At 44.0% G+C, this 23,385-nt stretch overlaps 1 protein-coding gene and 1 non-coding gene across 3 annotated transcripts in view; both read right to left on the bottom strand.

The window, feature by feature from the left end:
• Positions 1-23,385, bottom strand: part of LOC140739814 (hydroxysteroid 11-beta-dehydrogenase 1-like protein) — a 52,535-nt gene that overhangs the window by 26,311 nt on the left and 2,839 nt on the right. The window contains exon 1 of one of the 2 annotated variants that reach the window (XM_073068365.1): positions 6,687-6,905. The exons of the other annotated variant lie outside the window; for it this stretch is intronic. Coding sequence (XP_072924466.1) covers positions 6,687-6,771 — 85 coding nt within the window. The 5' untranslated portion in view covers positions 6,772-6,905. Of the gene's footprint in view, positions 1-6,686; positions 6,906-23,385 lie in introns of those variants that run through there. 2 annotated transcript variants of the gene reach the window in all.
• Positions 14,328-14,431, bottom strand: LOC140740432 (U6 spliceosomal RNA). The gene has a single exon (XR_012101863.1). It is a non-coding gene; the product is annotated as a U6 spliceosomal RNA (small nuclear RNA).

Below are 23,385 nucleotides of genomic sequence, written 5' to 3'. Positions count from 1 at the left end.
ATTTTGTGTGTGTGGTTATTAGGCCAACAGGGCAGCTCTCAAACTAAAAGCTAACACCAACACTGCAACTCAGAAGCAGTAACTTAAGACTAAATAAATTCTGCTCCTTTACAGTGCCAATCTAAACTGTATTCCTCTTCCCCAGAACGAGGACGAAGGTAAGAAGTGCTTTGGTCAAGACTCAACAAGAACGAAATGAAAGGAAGGAAGTTAAATACCACCACAAAGAAACCCTAATTGGCTGGAACTTGCATACTCACAAGCTCGATTGCTGACCCCCTTCACGACCCAACTGCAAGGGCGCCCAGACTCCGTGGTTGTCACAGGCCCCCCTCCCTAGATGCAGCTTTAAGGGCACCAGAGAACTGTGTCTGCTGGAAGTCATGGGTATGCCCAGGATGTCAGTAGCCAGAACGAAAGAACGTTCCTCTGGGCCATACCCCTCCCAATCCTCAAGATACCGAATCCTGTGCCGCATCCGGCAAAATGCCCGGGATCTATCCACAAACGGGGAGGAAGATGGGGGGAGCGGTGACTGGACCAAGGGGGAAGGAAATCACTGGCTTGAGCTGGCAAACATGGAACACTGGGTCAACCTTCAATGATGGTAGGCACTGTCAATAGGAGGTTCAGTTGGTAATCTTTTCCACTACAAATGGTACCACATAGCATGGGGCCTTCTTGCGACTCTCAACTTTCAAAGGAAGATCTCTAGGTGTCGGCCAGACTTTCTCGCCTTGCTTGAGAGGCCTCAGCTGTCGGCTAAGTTGATCAGCCTGCCGAGCATGTTGTTTGTCAGTACGCAGCAGAGAAGCCCTGGCCCAACTCTATGTGTGCTTGTAGTATTGGATCAACTGTTCAGCAGCGGGAACTCACACTTCCATCTTTTGGTCAGGGAAGAGTGGCGGCTGGAATCGCTTTTGGCATTCAAAGGGGGACGTGCCAGTGCAGGAAAAATGGAGGTTACTATGGGCAATCTCTGCCCAAACCAGTTGGGAGCTCCAGGCTGTGGAGTTGAAAGAGACAAGGCAGCACAGGTTTGAATCCTTTCTCTCAGTCTAGCCATGGGTTTGGGGGTGGAAATCCGATGAGATGCTGGCTGTGTGGCTCCCAAAAGAGAACAGAAAGCCTTCCAAAAACAGGAAGTGAACTGTGGTCCTCAATCAGACAATATTTTATGAAGGAAGCCCTGTAGCCTGAACACATGCTGAGCCATAAGGGTAGCAGCCTCACGAGCTTGGGGAGTTCAATGAAGTAGGCAGCTTTGGAGAACCAGTCCTCAATGACAAGAATGGTAGTGTATCTGTCTGACGGAGGCAGATCAGAGATGAAATCCACCAAGAGGTTGGACTAGAGGCAGTGCACACAGGCACACTCTGTGTGGGCAGAGCAGACCAGCAAAATGCTGACATGATGTCTTGCTCTGGGCACAAGTGGGACAGGCAGAGATGAAGTCATGGACATTCTGGGAAATAGACGGCCACCAAAATCATCTCTTTATAATTTGCAGGGTCTGTTGAATCGCCAGATGACAAACCAGGTGAGAAGAATGACCCCACTTTAACAGTCTGAGGTGCACAGTGGCAGAGACCAAGTCAGAAGGGAAGGGTGGGGGGGGGGGGGGGTAGAAGAAATTAACTGTTGTGGTAGTGGATTTGTTGGCTAGGGGAACAGAAAGGAGGTTCTGTGCACAGGAACAAGATTCCTGGATGGTTTGGTGCCTTTTGGTTGCTAGGGTTAGGATCGAGTCCACAGCATTAGGTTAAAAGCTTCTAAGTTAAGCCAGAGGTTATGCTCCATGTTGGTACCAATGACATGGGTAGGAGGGGTGACAAGTTCCTCAAAGTGAGTTCAGGGAGTTAGGTGCTAAAGGACTGGACCTCGAGGATTGCTACTCATGGCACACGTAGGTGATGCCAGAAATATGAATATCATAGAGTTTAACACCCAGCTAAGGAGTTGGTGCAGAGGGATGGCTTCAGATTTTTTATATCATTGGGCTTTCCCAGAGAAGGTGGGACCTGTACGGAAGGTGTGGTTTGCACCTGAACTGGAGGGGAACTAATACCCTAGCAGGAAGATTTGTTAATGCTGAACTGGGGTGGGGGCAGGGTGTTAAACTAGAGTTGCAGGGGGATGGGAACTGGAGCACTAGAACAGATAGTGGAGAAGTTGTGGAGAAAGATGTCGTTAAGCCTACATACAAGGTCAGAAATCTAAAGGTTGAGCATGGGAGGACAAATGTCCCGAGTTGCGTATATTTCAATGCAAGGAGTATTGTTGGAAAGGTGGATGAGTTTAGGGCATGGATCAGAATGTGGAATTATTGCAGCCATTAGTGAGACTTGGTTGCAGGATTAGCAGTCCAATGTTTCAGGGATTAAAGTGGGAAGGGTGACATTACTAGTAAGGGAAAACATCACGGCAGTGCTCAGTCAGGACAGACTGGAGAGCTCATCTAGTGAGGATTTATAGGTAGAGCTGAGGAATAAGAAAGGGTATGATCACATTAATGGGATATTACAGAACACCCACCAGTCTATGGGATTTATAGGAGCAAATTTGTAGAGAGTTTGCACTTTGTTGCAAGAAACACAAGGTTATGATAGTAGATGATTTTAGCTTTCCACATATTGACTGGGACTCCCATACTTTAAAAGGGCTGGATGGGATAGAGTTTGTCAAATGTGTTCAGGAAAGTTTCCTTCATCAGTACACAGAAGTCCTAACTCCTCTTAGGGAACGAGACAGGGCAGTTGACAGAAGCTTGTGCAGGGGAACATTTTTACATCTTGTGATCATAATGTCAAGGTAATTACGGAAAAAGGTTAGTCCTAAATAGGAGAAAGGCCAATTTTGATGGTATCAGAAAGGATCTGGCAAGTGTGGAATGGGACAGATTGTTTTCTGGCAAAGGTGTACTTAGTAAGTGGGAGGCCTTCAAAATTGAAATTTTGAGAGTACAGACTTTGTATGTTCCTGTTGGAATAAAGGCAAGGATAAAAAAATTAGGGGAGCCCTGTTTTTTTCTGAGATATTGAGGCCCTGCTTATGAAAAATAAGGAGGTTCTTAGCAGGTGTAGGCAGGCAGGAACAAATGAGGTACTTGAGTATAAGAAATGCAGGAGAAGGAAATCAGGATGGTTAAAAAAAAGACGAGGTGAAGGAGAATCCAAAAGGCTTTTATAGAAATCTTAAGAGCAAAAAGATAGCAAGGGATGAAATTGGTCCTCTGGAAGATCAAAGTGATAATCTATGTGTGGAACTGAAAGAGATGGGGGAGATCTTAAATGGATTTTTTGCATCTGTATTTACATGGGAGATGGACGGGGGGGGGGGCAAAGCAGCAACAAGGTCATGGACCCTATACAGATTACAGAGGAGGAGGTGCTTGCTGTCTTGAGGCAAATTAAGGTGGATGAATCCCCAGGGCCTGACAATGTGTTCCCTGAGGCCTTGTGGGAGGTTAGTGCAGAAATTGCAGAGGCCCTAGCAGAGATATTTAAAACATCCTTAGCCACGGGTGAGGTGCTGGACAATTGGAGGCTAGTGACAGTGACAGTTGTTCCATTGTTTAAGAAAGGCTCTGAGAATAAGCTGGAAAATCACAGGCTGGTGAGACTGACATCAGTAGTGGGAAAGTTATTGGAAGGTATTCTAAGGGATTGGTTATGAGTATTTGGATAGACAGGGACTGATTAGGGATACTCAGCAAGGCCTTATGTGTGGTAGGTTGTGTCCAACCAAGTTTTTTTGACGAGTTTTGTAGAAGGAAATTTGATGAAGACAAGGCAGTGGCTGTTGTCTGCATGGACTTCACCAAAGCCTTTAAGAAGGTCCAGTCGCTCGACATTCAAGATGTGATAATAAATTGGATTAAATACTGGCTTCGCAGAAGAAGCCAGAGTGGTCATAGATGGTTGCCTCTCTGACTGGAGGCTTGTGACTAGTGGTGTGTGGCATGCTATAGTTAACGGTGCTGGGTCTGTTGTTTGTCGTCTATATGAACTATCTGGATGATAATGTGGTTAACTAGATCTGCTAATGTGTGGATGACATCAAAACTAGGGGTGTGGTGGACAGCAAGGATATCAGAGCTTGCAGCAGTATCTGAAAAACAGCAGACAGAAGTTAATGCAGATAAGTGTGAGGTGTGGCACTTCGGGAGGACCAACCAGAGCAGGGCAATGATAGGGCACTAAGGAGTGCAGTAGGACAGAGGGATCTAGGAATACAGATCCACAATTCCTTGAAAGTGGCATTACAGGTAGATGGAGTCATAAGGAAAGCTTTTGGCACATTGAGTGCTGAGGACCCGCCCCGGTTTCTAAGATCTATCCCGCATGTGCAATCACTCGCAGCATGTCGAGAAAGGCGGGTGAGAAAGAGACCAGTTTAAATGAGTCCAGCTGAGACGTTTTTACCGACCCTGTACTAAGGGGGGGTTAGGGGATGGTAAAGCGGAGAATAGGGAGGTGAAAGAGAGTAAAGGAGAGGAGGTAGACCTACCCTTAGTCAGGAGGGAATTTATAGAGGCACAGAGTAAAGATGAGAAACAGACGAGGCAGTTAGAAGGTCCAGGGTTGGACATGGATGATCTGTCTGGCTTGACAGAACTGTTTGAAGAAGTTGAAAAATTTAAATGTGTTCCCAATAATGATGTAAGGGCAGTCCTAAATGAAAAGGATGCCATTACCTTGAAGGAGTCTGCTGGGTTAGCAGATGAAGTTGTTTTAACCCACAGGGTTGAGTTTACTCCGGATGGGAGTTGCCCAGAGAGTAACTGGGAGGATTAGGGGAACTTAGAATTTGAAAAAGGGACTGGTATTAAAAGCCTGGGAGAGGCAGATGTCCCATTTGCTTGTGTTCAGGTTGTCGAAGTACCTGTGGAGTCACAGGGTACTGAACATAGTGTTGAAGCTCAGAAAGAGTCTGATTTAGTTGAAAAGGAATGCAGTCCTTTTGGGTCAGATGGACTTGGTTCAGTGAAGAAAGGGTTGACCTTGGTACCAGTAGAAAGTGAGAATTCTCAGTTGTTTGTGTTAGAAGGTGTGTTAAAAGTTAGTGAGGAGATAAAAGCTGGTGATGTGAATATTATTGAAGGAGAAGGGAAAAGTGTTGTTCCTAAATTGAATAAAGAAAATTTAAAGACTGAATTGGTTTTAGAAGGATTGACAAAGGGGAAGGGACCGTTGAAGGAACAATGGCTTGTTAACAAGGTGCCTGTGAATCAATTACAGTTTGTTTTGGAATTTAAAGGTAAACAACTCGCTGATGTTAGACAGAATATATGGAGGGGAATAAGGAGTCTCGTCCTGAAATGGTGACTGTTTATTCCCCTCCATAGATGCTGCTTGAAATGCTGAGTTCCTCCAGCATTTTCTGTATTGCTAAATTATAGAGGTGAAATATAACTGCCTTGGACATCTGCAGTGCGATGGAGTCCAAATACAGTTCCTTCACATTCAGTTGCATTAGTATGGCAAATCTCCTACCATGAACTAGCTATGGACTTCAAACTTAACTGGACCAGACTGTACTAAAAGAGCAGGTCAAGTAAGGGGTATCCTAGGGAAGTAATTCACATTGTAATACCCCAAAACCCTTCCACCATCAACAAGGCACCAGTTAGGAATGCAATACAAAATTCTCCGCCTACCCGGTGGACTGCAGCTCCAACAATACACAAGAAGCTTCCCAACATCCAAAACAAGGCAGTCCATTTGATTAGCACCTCATCCACCACCCTAAGTTCAATCGTCCACCAAAACTGCAGCCTTTTCCAACTAAAAAGGGCACAGCAGCAACATGACAAGCCTTGTGTGAGACCATATCCAAACCTTCAGGCTGTATGTACTAGAGGGAAGGACAACTACAGTAACTGCACAAGAAAATCATGTACATGCTCCTTGCTTCCTGCACACAACCCTGACTTGGAAAAACAATCTTTCGCTATCACTTAATAATTAAGTCAATTGATACTTCTTGCAGAGACTGCAGGAGATCCAGGAAATACTGCTACGTAATCTCAGAAGAAATGTCAGAAGAGCAATAAACATCAGGTGTAAGAAACTGCAAGCTGTCAGAACCCATGTTCAATATCTCATCCAAAAAGGTACTTCTTAGGCATCTGTCAGTCTCATGAGACCATGGATTTGCGCCTTGGAAGGTTTTTTCCAGGGCGCAGGCCTGTGCAGGGTTATATGGGAGACCGGCAGTTGCCCAAGCTGCAAGCCTTCCCCTCTCCACGCCACTGATGTTGTCCAAGGGAAGGGCACTAGGACCCATGCAGCTTGGCACCGGTGACGTCGCAGAGCAATGTGTTGTTAAGTACCTTGCTCAAGGACACAAACACGCTGCCTCAGCTGAGGTTACTAGTCCGATGCCTTATCTACTAGGCCATGCACCAACACAGAAAGGTACTAGAACACAACCAAATTTCAAATTATCCTGTGTACAACTGACAGTAAATATAGAGACAAGAAAGCTTCATATGAACCAGAGTATGTTCACAACTCAGTACAAAGCTGTAATAAAAATCCTTTACCAGCTAACTAATACCTTGATAACATATAGAAGATTATTTACGGAAAGAAACTTAATAGGAGTATATTGCACAATTTATTAAGCTCCTCTTCAATTTAAAGAATGAGTGTTTTAAAGAGCAAGTATCCTAAAGAACTTACCAGGATCAAAGGTATCTCTCCATAACACAGCTAATATACCAACTGAGATTGTTATAATAATAATAATTTTTGTTAATCTTGCCATTTCCACGTCTTCATATAATTACTGCCAAGCAGCAAGTGCTGCAAAAGTTAAAACACCAACTGAAGAGGCAGGCAAGGGAAGAACAAGAGTGGACCGGGACTAAACCAGTCTATTTTCTGCCAAGTGTAGTTTGACCTAATCTTTTCATACTTTACTTCCTAATTTGTGGGCGGTGCTGGCAAATACAGTATCGTCAGCCAATCACGAGCTCATATCAATGAAAATATTATCTTCCCTCTCACTTTGAAAGGGAGACACCTCTTTTTCCCTTATTAGGGAGAGGGAGAACCTGTTTTTATGTCAGATTACCAGGTGAACTAGTAATCTTTGGGATACTGCAAGTCTGTGTCTTTATTGATGCTTTGCTGCACACTTGAGTGTTCGGTGGGGGGTGCTGATGCTTTTTTTGCTGGTGGGGAGGGGGGATGTCATTGCTTCGCTGCTGCTTATGTATGGGAGGGGGAGCTGGGGGGCTTTGGGGTGCTAACATTTAACTGTCATCCATTCTTTGGGGCACCCTTCTGTTTTGTGGATGGTTGCAAAGAAAAAGAATTTCAGGATGTATATTGTATATATTTCTCTTACATTAAACGTGCCTTTGAAACCTTTGAACACCCCAGCATTAAACACTACATTATTTTCAAGACCGCAACTTGCATTACCAAATAAAATTTGGGGAAATTTCATATAATGGTGGGTCCTTAGTGGCCACTTTATTAGGTACACCTGCTCCTTAATGCAAACATCTAATCAGGCAATCATCTCGTAGCAACTCAATGCATAAAGGCATGCAGATATGGTCAAGAAGTTAAGTTGTTGTTCAGACAAAACATCAGAAATGGGGAAGGAATGTTATGTCAGTGACTTTGACCATGGACTGATTGTTGGTGCCAGACAGGGTGGTTTGAGTATCTCAGAAACAGCTGATCTCCTGGGATTTTCAGGCGCAACAGTCTCTAGAGTTTATAGAGAATGGTGCGAAAACACAAATAAATCTAGTGAGTGGCAGTTATGTGGGTGAAAATGCCTTGTTAATAAGAGCAGGCAGACAAAAATGGGAAAATGGCCAGGCTGATAGTAACTCAAATAAGCACACATTCAGCTGTCCTTTTCACATGACTGCTAGCCAGCGGTGGAAGCTGAAAGTGGAAGTGACGAGCACTCCCCACTAGACGCGTCACAATGGCAATTTTGATACCTGCCAGCACATAGCCTTTTCAGCAGCAAGCCTCATGTAGTGCCTCCTCACTGGCGATACACAACAACTGGACTCCTTTCGGACTCAGGCTGAACTACAGAGGACGGGGAGGAGGTCTGGCCCCTGTACGCAAAGCACACAGGCCCGCCAGTGTGTGGGCATGCCCCGGTGCTCGTGGCCAAATCCCGAGCTAAGGGTAAATAGCCTCACTGTCTTGTGGTAAGCCTTGGGAGGGACGAAGGCTATGGGAGTAAACCTAGACAGCAAATCTGGAGTGCAGCCCCTAAGGCAGCTAGATGTCATTGAACATCCTTCACACAGCTCCTGCAACCAAGCTGGTGCCAAATGTATTGCTTCATAAGCTTTCCTTTGGACTACACTGGTGAAGCTGAGAGGGGCTTCCCGAAGATCCCATTTAAACTGCCTAGTCCCATTCACCTGCACCTGCACCATAACCCTCCATAGCCCTCCCATCTATGTGCCTATCCAAACTTCTCTTGGACATGAAAATCAAAATCACATCCAGCACTTGTGCTGGCAACTCATTCCACACTCTCACCAGTCTCTGAGTGAAGAAGTTTCTCCTCATATTCCCCTTAAAAATTTCATCTTTCACTCTTAATCCATGACCTCTAGTTCTAGACTCACTCAACCACAGTGGAAAGAGACTTATTATTCACTCTGTCTATACCCCTCATAATTTTGTTTACCTCTATCAAATCTCCCCTCAATCTATTTGAAAATAACGTTGGCACACTACTAAACATACAGTGTAAGGGCAGGTGTAGCACTTGTTCCGCTTACAAGGGTAAGTGCCAGGAGGGAGATCGGTGGGAAGGGATGGGTGGGATGAGTGCTACACCTGCCCTTACACTTCCTCCCTCACCACCACTCAGGGCCCCAGACAGTCCTTCCAGGTGAGGCGACACTTCACCTGTGAGTCGGCTGGTGTGGTATACTGCGTCCGGAGCTCCCGGTGTGGCCTCTTATATATTGGTGAGACCCGACGCAGACTGGGAGACCGTTTCACTGAACACCTACGCTCGGTCCGCCAGAAAAAGCAGGATCTCCCAGTGGCCACACATTTTAATTCCACGTCCCATTCCCATATGTCTATCCATGGCCTCCTCTACTGTCAAAATGAATCCAAACTCAGGATGGAGGAACAACACCTTATATACTGGCTGGGTAGCCTCCAACCTGATGGCATGAACATTGACTTCTCTAACTTCCGTTAATGCCCCTCCTCCCCTTCTTACCCCCTCCCTGACATATTTAGTTGTTTGCCTGATCGCCATCTCCCTCTGGTGCTCCCCCCTCCTCTCTTTCTCCTGAGGCCTCCCGTCCCATGATCCTTTCCCTTCTCCAGCTCTGTATCACTTTCGCCAATCACCTTTCCAGCTCTTAGCTTCATCCCACCCCCTCTGGTCTTCTCCTATCATTTCGCATTTCCCCCTCCCCCCACTACTTTCAAATCTCTTACTATCTTTCCTTTCAGTTAGTCCTGACGAAGGGTCTCGGCCCGAAACGTCGACAGTGCTTCTCAGTTCTAGAATGGAAATTGCTTGTCCAGTTTTCCTCTGCCCCACCGCTCCCAGGATACTGTACATCATCCCAATGTAAGACTAGCACTATTGTGGTCAGAACTGTAGAATTACCATCGTGTTCTGGCTGCTTTTCTCAACCTTGTGTTTTGCTTCAGAGGATATTATTCAATCATTTATTCATCTCCACAGATGTCTTAATATAAGTGTCCATGCTTTCTCACTTAAGTATTTTCCTAAATTTAATTCACCATAAACACTCAGATTCAGCCATGTTTAATCATCTTACATTTCTCATTTTTATCAGCTAGTTGTTTACTCCATTACCAATCTGGTACCTGCTCGAGTTCTCTTACCTTGGCCATACTGGATAGGCCAATTAAACTTTATTAGTCATTTGTAATCTAGACTTACTTAGTCTCTCCCAAGGCCAAACCTGTGACTTGCAACAAATAGCAATAATATTACCAAAACAACAATTTTGCATCAACGTAATGGTTTCATCCTGAAATATATTCATCACTTCTCTTTGCCCTAAACCTGGGCTATTCAGCTCTTTAATCCATCAGGGGTCTGACACATCTTGAGTAGGGACAAAGCCTAATTCAGTACGAACATACTGCACAAGACATCCACAGCTTGTTTGATCTCTCTCAATGACCAATATCCTTTGAAACATGCTGCCAAACTGTTGAACTAAGCAGACAGTGTTATAAGAATTAACACTTAGCAGTCACATCTCTTACTTACTTACCGCCCATCACACCACTGGCATTTAGGGCAGCAATGAAGGTTCTTTCCAACTCTGGCCATGTTCAAGACTTCCTTCATCATGTTAATAGCTTCCTCTCGGTTTTCACTATTGTCAGTTACACAAGCCCCACGTGAATACTCAGGAATACTGTCACACTCGGATATAATTCATTGCTGTTTCCATAACGGTTTTGTTTGACCAGTCAGAGTTGTTGGCCCTGAGCTGAACTCCCACACCTGGAGGACCGGTGTACCACTCTTGGGCTGGCCTCTACCCTTTGACCTGTTTGGCATGGGTGACCCTACCAAGAGCCAAAGCATATAGCCCTGACTCCAGCCAGCATAGCTCTCTGGGTCACTGAGGCACACAAGCCTCCAAACCCAACAACAAGGTTGTGGTTCTCTACGAGATGATCTCAAGATGCATGTGATTTACTTCCTTGCATGAGGAGTTTCATTTTGCAGACTTTTCCATTGCGTTGCAAGTTGTCATAGCTACTTTACAGAAAATAACAGCTATCCACACCAAAGGTCGGCTGGTGGCGCAGTGACATCAGCGCCGGTCTCTGGAACGGAGGTTCCCAGGTTTGAATCCAGTCGGGCCGTTCCTGAGTACGCTTTTCATCCGTGCCGGGTTGAGTGGCAAGCTCGCCACTCGACCTTGTAAAATAAAGAAAAATACTGCGAAATGTCTGTGTGAGGAGGGGCGCGCCACACAGTCTTTCGTTCCGCGCCTTGTAAGGCATGAAAATGCCTGACGCTGGATGATGAGTCGATGTCATCATCATCATCACACCAAATAGGTCATCACACTTATCAGGGCTGTTGTCTCCTGATAGGTTAAGAGATTGTTTAATCTTTTTCATTTTCTTGCCTGATATCCTGTCTCCTCTACTGTGTGCTTCACCTTAAACTGCACATGTGACCTTTCAAGTTCAAGTTTATTATCATTTGACTGTACGTGTATACAGCCAAACGAAACAACATTCCTCTGGACCATGGTGAACCGGGAGCCTTGCACATCTCAACCTCCTCAAGAAGTGTAAATACTGCTATGTCGTCTCCACTAATGAGGCCGTGTTGCGAGTCCAGGATACATCATCTGTTATGTGCACACATCAATGAACTTTGTGCTCTTCAATCTCTCCACAGCAGAGCTATTGATGTGCAATGGAGAGTGGTCGACCTGCACCTTCCTGAAGTCCACAATAATCTCTTTTGACTTGTCCATGTTGAGACTCAGGATGTTGTGCTCGCACCATTTGACAGGTGTCTCTGTAATATGCCAACACATCATTGTTGCTGATGAGGCCATACGCTGTTGTACCATCAATAAACTTGACGGTGCGGTTTGAGGTGGATCTGGCAGTGCAGCTGTGAGTCAGCAGTGTGAACAGCAGCAGACTGAGCAGACAGCCCTGGGGGGCGGGGGGGCACCAGAACTCAGAGTGATGGAGCTGCCAACTCGGACTAACAGGGGTCTTTCTGTCGAGAAGTCCAAGATCCAGTGGCAGGAAGGGTCCCAATGAGGACAGTTTATCCACCAGCCTAAGGTGGGGTGATCGTGTTAAACGCCAAGTTGAAGTTGATGAACGATGTCCTGGCATATCAGGCATGGTTTTCTAGGATGCATGGACGGCCGAGGCTATGGCATCATCAGTGGACTGGTTTGAGTGCTGGCCGAACTGGAAAGTGTCCAATGTAGCTGGAAAGTATGATTTTATATGATCCATTACCTGTTGCTCAAAGCACCATATGATTGCTGAAGTTAATGCCGCTGGGTAGTAATCCTTTAGCCCAGTTGCCTTTGCTCTCTTGGGCACCATAATGATGGTGGCTACCTTGAAGCCTCCAGGAACAGTGGACTGTTTTAAAAAGATATTAACGATGTCCATTAAGACCTCTGTTAGCTTGGGCACACAGTCCCTAAGCCCCTGACCAGCCCTGCAGATTTGTGAGGGTTTACCCTGGCTAGGATCCTCCTCGCTTTGGCTGTGGCTAGACAGGGTGCCTGTGTCTCGGGGTAGAGGGGTCTTTCCTCAGTGTCATCATTTAGCACTCAATTGGCCATTACTCTTCTGTGCTGTTAACCCTTTCAATCTTTCTTCAGATGAGCTGGTCTGCATTCCTCCAGACATTAATCAAAGTTTTCTAGTTTCTCATTTTCCCCCCTCACTATTATTATACACCAATGCCACATGCAAAATTTTCCAGTCTAAGGTATTATTTTACTTTATGAGATATATTCCTGAATGAAAAATGACAGGGGAAGCAGGTCCCATTGCTGAATTGTTTAAATAATGGGGGCACAGATTTAGAATTTTGGCCAAAACATATGAAGTGGGTGTGAAAAATAGCTTCATTACAGAGAGTAGTTATGATCAGGAACTTACTGATGTAACAGTGATGGTAACAGGATCAACCAGCACTTTCAAAAAGCAATCGACAGTTCCCTTGCATGGACGTGTGGACATGCATCCCTGTATGGACGGCTAGAGCTTTGGATCAATGTACTCAATGCCTCAGTAATTTTCAGAAATCAATGCAGATCAATGGGTCAAATTTTGAAAGTTGTATCCTCTCAATGTTCTTGCCTCCCACATACTTGGCATTCACAGAATGCTTTGCTGGAAATAGCTCGTGTTATTACTCCGAGACCTGTTCAGGTTTTTGCCATATTCCCAAACAAGTTACGGTACATAAAAGACAGGTGATGCTTTGCTTGTGGTACTGGGAAGCTGGGTGGCCGTGAATAACACACATGAGAGATGGAGAGGTGAGGAACAAATGGGCAGCTGTTTATTTTACTTGTAAATCATCCACCCAGAATGCCCTCTCACATTACTTTCAATATGTAACACACAGGGAAGCTCGACAGCAAGGGTCAAAACATACATGAATACATATCATATCCCTTCCCCCCCCTTATGTTAGAGGTTTCTACCCCTTCCCGTACACAGACCAGCTGCTGAACTATTAACATTCAAATTCAATATTAAATTCAATATAGTTTATTTTTTTAACTATATAAAGATGGCAGACTGCCTCTATTCCCAGACATAACCGTAGGGATTATTCTGCCCCATGTACTGATGCTTAGTCACTTAACTAGAGATTTAATCTGTTCCTTGAGGGTATTGACAACCTGGGAATGGCACCAAAGTCTTTTTATCTCTCGGAGGTGTACGTATAGATCTTGGCTTGAGTACCGCATTGTCAGTGGGGGACACCACAAAACTCACAGGTGATGCAGGACGAATAGTCTTGCCGATTAAGAACTGGCGTGTGATGAGTCTGACTGCCATGCACTGACTGACACCTAGAATATCTGGGGATGGAGGCTGCATTGCAGGAGCAGTACATTTCAGGGGGATTTGATTACAAAGGCAAGGTTTCACTTGCCTTCGTACTGTTCATAAGAACATAAGAAATAGGAGCAGGAGGATGCCATCTGGTCCATCGAGCCTGCTCCGCCATTCTGATCTGATCATGGACTCATCTCCACCTATCTGCCTTTTCCCCATAACCCTTAATTCCCCTACTATGCAAAGGCTGTAAGCTAGTTCACTGGCTTATTGAAAGCAGTCGTATCAGCGTCTTTTTTATTGAGTTTGTTTAGGACCAGATGATGCAGTTAGAGTCTGTTCTACCATGGATGGGGTGGCAAGGTTCCTCTCAAATTCCATTTTGAAACCTTTCAGTTCTGCTTCCACCTCTTCTGCAGACAAAAGCACTCCCGTCTGAGAACTTTAGTTTCTCTTTGTTGGCAGTGAGAATGGTCAGCAGTGGTTTCACATCCATATTTGCTTTATACAGCATTTCTAAAATATGAACCTTTTTATTAATCTCTTTATTATCTTCTTGTGATGGAATGAAAGCAAAGTAGTTTCCAAGCTGTGAAAAAGGACTGGCAATCTCTGCTCCAGACTAGCGAGTCACTCAAGCAATGTTCCCTTTAAGGTGTGCATGCACACACATCCTTTGCTACCAGCCCACAAAGGAATTTAAACTGTGCACAAAAAGTTGTCACCTTCTGCCTCATTGGCATGTTAGGCATTTTTAAAAAAAAACGCTTCACGAATTTGCGAGTCATCCTTGCGCAGGGGGCATGCTAATCTTCTCTGTATCGTTCCAATTTTAGTATATGTGCTGCCGAAGCGAGCACAGCATATTTTATGATCACACGCAATCACATTTCCTTTTCCGGTTTCTGATGCGGACAGCGTTGACAACATGGAGTTTGCGATGAATTGTCTGCAGACTTTAGAACTGGCTCATTTATACTTTTTTTTTGAAGAAATGATTGATTCACTATGCCAAATTCCAAAGAAGCAGAGGGTGTGAAGTGCAAAAGAACTGCTAGTTTATTTAAAGCAGAATGGCTTAATGAAACAGTAGAAACTGCTATACAGAAAGCTCATGAGGTCAGGAATGTGCAGCTACGAGAAATATTTATGTACAGTACAGGAACTGGTGTTATCTGTGTGTATTGTCATGATGCAAAAGTTGCTGGAGAAGTTGCAAATGAGAAGAGGAGTGATATTTGGAAACTTGACTTTTTAAAGCATTATTTAGCAAGCAAATCACATATGGATGGTGTGCAAAAACTCTGCTACAGGCCTACTACATATGTTCTGTGAGAGTGCAGATGGATGAGAGCAAAAACAATCAAACCCACAGGAGATCAAGGTTCTTATTGGCAGCGTTTTGCTAGCTGTTAAAATTAATACCTCAGTATATAAAATTCAGTGCGCACGTTATCATCACTAGGCAAAAGAATTGCACAGCACAAGATTTTTGCACACACTGGTCATTACAAATTTGAGAGAACATTGCTCTCAAGTTCTTCTTGTGAGGTAGAGTGCAGGCTACTGGAGTGACTACCTGGTCTACTTCAGTTACTTAAACAACCATTGACTGAACCAACTGGATGACCCTTCACCAATTACCTCTTCAGTCATTGATACTAGTCCAGGTACATTATTATCCATGTTGAATAACTCATTGAGGTCAAAGTCCCCCAATGAGGGTTCAGGCAGGACTGCTTCCTGGGTAACTTCTTGGTCAGCTTTTGATGCAGAAACAGTAGTTATCTCTGCTTGGACAGCACCATTGCATTCTATACCTTCTTTAAAGGTTCCTCCACCTCTTTGCCTGTCTTGGATCATCCAATAGCACTTTATCATCAAAGCCTGTCAGCTTTATTGTTTCTGATTGACTAGTGGGGCTAACAGAAAGCCATTTAGGTTCCTCTTCAGTATACGATTCTCTGCTCACCAGTGATACTGCAGCACCCATGTCCACCTGCACCCTGTCTGTGGCCCCATCAACCATGGGATCACCCAATAGCCGTCTTTGTGTCCTGAAACAGATAAAACATGCAAAGCTTCTTCAACCACAGAATGAAAGTCACTCAGTCCATCCTCAATATGCTCCATCTTGTTCATGTTTCTATTTGTTTTTCCAAGTTTCATTTTCCTTTATTACAGTGTTTTTGGTTGTAGTGCCTTTTCACTTTTACAGGCACATTCAGTATGTTCCTTTTCGCAATCTATATCCTTATATCAGCATCCTTTTGCTGAATTCCCAGTTTTGCCATGAGTTACATTAATTGCCAATAAGTGTCTTACTCTCAAAGTCAGTAGAACTTTTATAAACTTGGGAAGATGCACTTAATAGCTCTGCTTCTTTAGCTGCCATCTCCATAGATGTACTAATCTCAAATGCCTTCTATAATGTTAGTTTGTCTTCTGTAGGCAAACTTTTCTGAATTGCCTCACTTTGCAAACCACAGACAAATCTATCATGTAACATGTCATTTAGCGACTGTCTGAAATCACAGCATTCAGACAATTGCTTCAGCACCGCCACCAACTGTGAAATAGACTCACCTTCCTCCTTTTATGAAATCGCAACCTCTCAGTAATAATCAAAGGTTTAGGTGAATAGTGGTCCTTTATGTCTTTAACTATGTCCTCATAAGGCTTATCACCAGACACCAGGCAGTGAAGAAAGCTAATGGCATGCTGGCCTTTATAACAAGAGGAACTGCATATAGGAGTAAAGAAGTCCTTCTGCAGCTGTACAGGGCCCTGGTGAGACCCCACCTGGAGTATTGTGTGCAGTTTTGGTCTCCAAATTTGAGGAAGGACATTCTTGCTATTGAGGGAGTGCAGCGTAGGTTCACAAGGTTAATTCCCGGAATGGCGGGACTGTCATATGTTGAAAGATTGGAGCGACTGGGCTTGTATACACTGTAATTTAGAAGGATGAGAGGGGATTTGATTGAAACATATAAGATTATTAAGGGATTGGACATGCTGGAGGCAGGAAGCATGTTCCCGCTGATGGGTGAGTCCAGAACTAGAGGCCACAGTTTAAGAATAAGGGGTAGGCCATTTAGAACAGAGATGCGGAAAAACTTTTTCACCCAGAGAGTGGTGGATATGTGGAATGCTCTGCCCCAGAAGGCAGTGGAGGCCAAGTCTCTGGATGCATTCAAGAGAGAGTTAGATAGAGCTCTTATAGATAGCGGGGTCAAGGGATATGAGGAGAGGGCAGGAACAGGGTACTGATTGTGTATGATCAGCCATGATCACAGTGAATGGCGGTGCTGGCTAGAAGGGCTGAATGGCCCACTCCTGCACCCACTGTCTATTGTCTATTAGCTGGGTGTACTAGACAGCGTAATAAATGAAATGCTTTTGCACCTATCACAGATGGAAAAGTTGGAACATGAATATCATCTGAAATTTGATTTCCCAGTGCAAAATATTCAAATCTTTCAGTATATGAACTCCAGGGCTCTGTCATTTCATCTGTTACGAAGGATGAACAGCTCTGATGGGCAGAAGGGTGCAGAGTTGCCCATGTCCCCCCCCCCCCCCCCCCGGGAGAATCGCAAACTGTTACTGTTGCTATCTGCTAATGAGAGAGAGATGGAACAAAAACATGCTGGAATTGGAACATCTGCTACAGCTGAGAGAGAGATAAAGAAGGGGGAGAGAGGCTTGTTGACTCACCATATTATGACTTCTGAAAGACTTATGGCTTCTGAGAGGATTGTTTACCTTATACTATTCTGTTCATTAAAATTCCTCAGTGGACAGCCAGAGTGGGCTGGTTTGATGGACAAAGCCATTCAAAACTGATTGACACCTGAGACCCCGTGAGTGGGGATAAAAGTGGGGTCTGGGAAGACACCCCTCAGACACACCAGGAGACACATCAGTGAGCACTGCTTGAGTATTGCAACCCACGTGAAGGTGTGAGGCATCGGAGACCGAACACGGGATCGGTCAGTTTAACTCACAGTGTTATAGCAGGACCGGTGGGGGCTTGTGTGTGTGTCCGCCCTTGCCTGGGTGATGAGTCCACCACAGAAGAGCGGTCCAGCTGAAGGACAGAGGGGTCATACCTGAATGGCCACAACACATCGACGGATCAAGAACGTAAAGGAAGGTTTGCCTGTCTGTAGCCGTTACTGCTCGCTCGCTCTCTCTCTCTCCCCAATAATTACAACACAACGACCAACATCTACCTCAGCACGTATGGACTGAACTGAACTTTATATTCACATATGACAATTCATTATCCCCTAGACATCGATAGAGCTTGTTTATTATTGATTATTATTATACCCACACTTTTAGGTTTAGTATTGCTAACGTCTATTATCTATATATTTGCATTGTTGATATTGATTTGTATATTTTACTAATAAACACTGTTTGAAAATAGTTACACCAGACTCCAACGGATTCTTCTATCTTTGCTGGTAAGACACCCAGTTATGGGGTACGTAACACATCATACAACCTCTGCCTCTGTGGAGAGAGAAACCAAGTTTAAATCTCAGGTTTGTGACTTTTCATCAGTTCTGGGAGAGATTAGAGAGAAAGTAAAGGTTAAGAATGCAAAGAGAAAAGTGTTAAAGTGGAAAGTGGAAGAGATTAAGAGACAAAAAGGATAATGGAGCCATATAAAAGAGTCAAAGTCAAAGGCAGAGTGAATTTATTATCAAAGTATATATGTCATTATATACTACCTTGAGACTCATTTTCTTGAGGCCTTTACAAGGAAACACCATAGAATTTACAAAAAACTGTATGTAAACATAGGACAAACAACCAATGTGCAAAAGAAGATAAATTGTGTAAACAATAAACAAACAAATAAATAAATAATAAATACTGGGAACATGCCAGATCCACTTTATTTCTTTTGCAGGAGGAGGGATTTGGGGATTGATGTGCCTGTTCCGTTTTGCTGTTTTTGTGTGGGAGGAGGGATTTGGGGGTTGATGTGCCTGATCCGTTATTGTTCTTTTTTTTGGCGGGGAGGTGGGATTTGGGGGTTGATGATCATGCTGCCTTTCTTTTCTTGGTTTCATGGCAACCTGGAGAACTGAAGAATTCCAGTGTTGTATACTTTGATAATAAACGAACCTTTGAACATGAGCTGTAAAGTGGTTGAAAGTGAGTCTGTCTGTGTGCAATCAGTTCAGAGGTGAGGTGAGTGAAGATAACCACATCATTTCCGGAGACTGATTGTTTTAGGGTTATTCTGCAACTATTCCTGAACCTGATAGTGTGGTACCTAAGGCTCCTATCCAATGGTAGTAACGAGACAAGAGCATGACCTGGATGGTGAGGATCCTTGATGAAGGAAGCTGATGTCTTGTGGCAGTGCTCTTTGTAGAAGTGCTCAACGATGGGGAGGGCTTTAAATGTGAAGTGCTGGGCTGTATCTACCACTTTCTATACAATCTTCTATTCCTGGGAATTGGCACATCCATACCAGGAGTGTGATGCAACCAGTTAGGATACTTTCCACCGTGCATTGATAAAAAAGTGTCAAACTTTTAGGTGATGTGCTGAATCTACACAAACATCTAAGAAAGTAGAGGGAGGCTTAAGGAATTCAAAGGTATTGACCCTCCCCATTCTATTCTCCTGAGGACTGGTTCATGGATCTTTGGCTTCTTCCTCCAGCAGTTGGTAATCAGCTCTTTGGTTTTGGCTGATGTTGAGTGAGAGTTGTGGTTGTGGCACCATTCAATCATATTTTCAATCTTTCTTCTTTATGGTGAAACATCACCACATTTGATTTGGCTAACAGTGACGTCGTCAGCAATCTTAAATACGGCATTGGAACTGTTTTCAGCCACACAATCACAGGTATAAAATGAGTAGAGCAGGGGGCTAAACCAGCTTTGTGGTGCACCTGTTCTGATTTGGCTGTGGATGAGACGATGTTGCCAAACTCTACAGACTGCAGGTGAAGAAATCGAGGATCCAGTTGCACAGGGAGGTTTTGAGGCCCAGGTCTTGGGGAGTTTAGTGATTAGTTTCAAGGTGATGATAATGTTGAATGCTGAGGCGTAGTCAATGAAGAGCATCCTGAATTATGCAACTTCATTGTCCAGTGCTAAGTGAAGTGTTGATGAAATGGCATCTGCTGTTGACCTGTTGTGATGGTAGGGTAGGACAATTGGTGCGGATCTAAGTCACTTCTCAGGCAGGAGCTGATCATGATCAGGACCAATAAAAGAAGGCAATTTACATATTGTATAGGCCTCCGTTAGTCTCGATAGACCTTGGAAAGTTTCCAGGGCGCAAGCCTGGGCAAGGTTTTTTTATGGAAGACCGGCAGTTGCCCAAGCTGCAAGTCTCCCCGCTCCACGCCACCAATATTGTCCAAGGGAAGGGCATTAGGACCCATACAGCTTGGCACCGGTGTCATCGCAGAGCAATGTGTGGTTAAGTGCCTTGCTCAAGGACACACACGCAGCCTCAGCCAAGGCTCGAACTAGCGACCTTCAGATAGTAGGCGAATGCCTTAACTACTTGGGCACGCGCCAACACATTTACATATTACATGGAATTGGCCAAGCATATTATACCAACATTTATATTATTTTGTGCCCCTTCCCATTCTCCCTCATGTAAATTTATCAACATAGCTCTTTACTTTCTTCTCTCTTGCATCCTGACGTATACAACTTCTTTCTTTAAATGGCAGAACTTTCTCAGTTCTCTCATTCAAAATCTACCAGAACCTCAAACATCTCTGTTGTCATCCCTCAGAATTTTTTAAAGAGAAAAGAGAATCACTCTGTTCATCTTTTCCTGTTCCTAAGTATTACCTTTGTAAGTCTTCTCTGCAGCCTCACACTCTATATTCTAAGTTGGTGACCAGAATTTGTGTACATAAAGAAAAGGATAGGTCTGGATTTACAAAGTGTGAAAGAACATTCAACCATTGCAGCTGAGTTGCTGACAAGACCATGAAAATTGTTGAAAAGTAACATTTACTTTAGTTAATTGTACTGATTTTCAAAAGTTAATAGATTATTTTTTTCAGCATAAGTCATCTAAAGCAACATACAAAACCAGATAATACTGCAAAGGCAGCATCTGAGCATGACAGAACACATCATGATCTGTTTTATTATTTTGTACATTATTATTGCACATTGGTAAGTTATAGTCTATATTATTATTCTGTGCTTTATTAGCTTAGTTTGCGTACTGCTAAGTGTGTTTCTAAAAGTTTCTGTAACAAAAGAATTTCCCACTCAGGATCAATAAAGTATTTATTATTATTACTATTATTATTATTTGTGAGGAGTCAGGCCATCTCATCAAATACACATAAGTACTTTTAAACTTTAAAATTGATATTATATTTGTGGGATGTATTACATTACTTGAGAACTTTTCAACATTCCTTGGTGTAACCTTCAATTTAGGTACGTGATTGATTTGGTTCAGGGCATTTGCTGAATGCAGTCTGGGTTTGGGGATCAGTTGGGTATAGGTCAAGCTTCAGAAGTAACTGGCAGGGATACTAGTGACATTGTGAAAAGACAGAGGAAGGTGAGGCATCCCAGGAGTGGTCAAGATGCCAGCTGGATCTCTTGAGCACCCCCTGGTATCTAGCAAAACTGGACGAAAGAGAGGCCAGAGACATGGATCAGCGAGCAATACGGTACAGTTCAGACCCTACGACCCATGATGCTGTGCTGATTTTATAACCTATTCCACAATCATTCTAACCATTCCCTCCTCCTCAGCCCACAAACCTCCATTTTACTTTTATCCAAGTGCCTAAGACTCTCTTAAATGCTCCTAAAGTACCAGTGTCTATGTGGTGAACTACATATACCTGTCTGGACACGCCCCCCTGCTGACTGCTCCTGTGGCTCCTCCCACAGACCCCGGTATAAAGGCGATTGGAGGCACTGCTCCTCCCTCAGTCTCCAGGATGTTGTGTGATGGTCTCTTGCTGCTGACAGTGCTTTCTTCCAGCTAATAAAAGCCTATCTCTTGCCTCACGTCTCCGAGAGTTATTGATGGTGCATCAGTCTTCCACAATCCCAGCAGTGCAGACCTTAGTAGGAGCAAAGGCCAACGATCCCAGGAATATAAACGTGTGGGATAATTTGACCCATGGAAGCCAGGTTTTACAGTCTTTTCAATTCCTACAATATTGTTCTTAGGTAGACAAGTAAATGTCAATTTCTACAAACAATAAAACTTTGAAGGCTCTATTTATGAGCTTATTGGTTACGCTTGCTGACTATCTGAATTTGCTGAAGTGAGTGATTACATTCAGAATGCTGTCCTGATAGTTTTTACAATGTTTAATTGTGGTTGGCAGACCAACGAGAGGTGTATTACTGCCACCTACCGAGTTGGAGTGGGAGCAAAGTGACAGGAAATACACCCACTTTAAACCCCCCTCCCCAGGAAAAAGTCCAATGCTTTTAAAAATTCAAATACATACTTATATACATTACAGTAAGTAGTAGTATTCTAACAAACTTCCCATGTTAAACTTAGCAATTAGATGTTTCCTTCACACCTCTTAGGATCTGTTTTTAGGTGATGTGCTGAATCTACACAAACATCGAAGAAAGTAGAGGGAGGCATAAGGAATTCAAAGGTACTGACCCTCTCCATTCTGATCTCCTGAAAACTGGTTCATGGACCTTTGGCTTCTTCCTCCAGCAGTTGATAATCAGCTCTTTGGTTGCAGTTGATAATCAGCTCTTTGGTTTTGGCTGATGTTGAGTGAGAGTTGTGGTTGTGGCACCATTCAATCATATTTTCAATCTTTCTTCTTTATGCTGGAACATCACCACATTTGATTTGGCTAACTGTGATGTCGTCAGCAATCTTAAATACGGCATTGGAACTGTTTTCAGCCACACAATCACAGGTATAAAATGAGTAGAGCGGGGGGCTAAACCAGCTTTGTAGTGCACCTGTTCTGATCTGGTTGTGGATGAGTCGTTGTTGCCAAACTCTACAGACGGAAGTCTGCAGGTGAAGAAATCGAGGATCCAGTTGCACAGGGAGGTTTTGAGGCCCAGGTCTTGGGGAGTTTAGTGATTAGTTTCAAGGGGATGATAATGTTGAATGCTGAGGCGTAGTCAATGAAGAGCATCCTGAAGTACGCAACTTCATTGTCCAGTGCTGAGTGAAGTGGTGATGAAATGGCATCTGCTGTTGACCTGTTGTGACGGTAGGGTAGGACAATCGAAGCACATGTAGATCGCTTCTCAGGCAGCAGCTGATCATGTTCAGGACCAATAAAAGAAGGAAATGTACATATTGTATAGGCCTCCGTTAGTCTCGATAGACCTTGGGAAGTTTCCAGGGCGCAAGCCTGGGCAAGGTTTTTTTTATGGAAGACCGGCAGTTGCCCAAGCTGCAAGTCTCCCCTCTCCACGCCACCAATATTGTCCAAGGGATGGGCATTAGGACCCATACAGCTTGGCACCGGTGTCATCGCTGAGCAATGTGTGGTTAAGTGCCTTGCTCAAGGACACACATGCAGCCTCAGCCAAGGCTCGAACTAGTGACCTTCAGATAAGTAGGCGAATGCCTTAACTACATGGGCATGTGCCAACACATTTACATATTACATGGAATTGGCCAACCATATTATACCAACATTTATATTATTTTGTGCCCCTTCCCATTCTCCCTCATGTAAATTTATCAACATAGCTCTTTACTTTCTTCTCTCTTGTATGCTTCTCCAGCCTGCTCTTCAATTTATATTTACTATTTGCCTTAACAAATCCCTTTAGTATGAAGTTCCATGTCC

Source organism: Hemitrygon akajei, chromosome 16 (assembly GCF_048418815.1).
Source record: "Hemitrygon akajei chromosome 16, sHemAka1.3, whole genome shotgun sequence".
NCBI classification, from domain to species: Eukaryota; Metazoa; Chordata; class Chondrichthyes; order Myliobatiformes; family Dasyatidae; genus Hemitrygon; species Hemitrygon akajei.
This window is presented reverse-complemented; position numbering and strand designations above follow the sequence as displayed.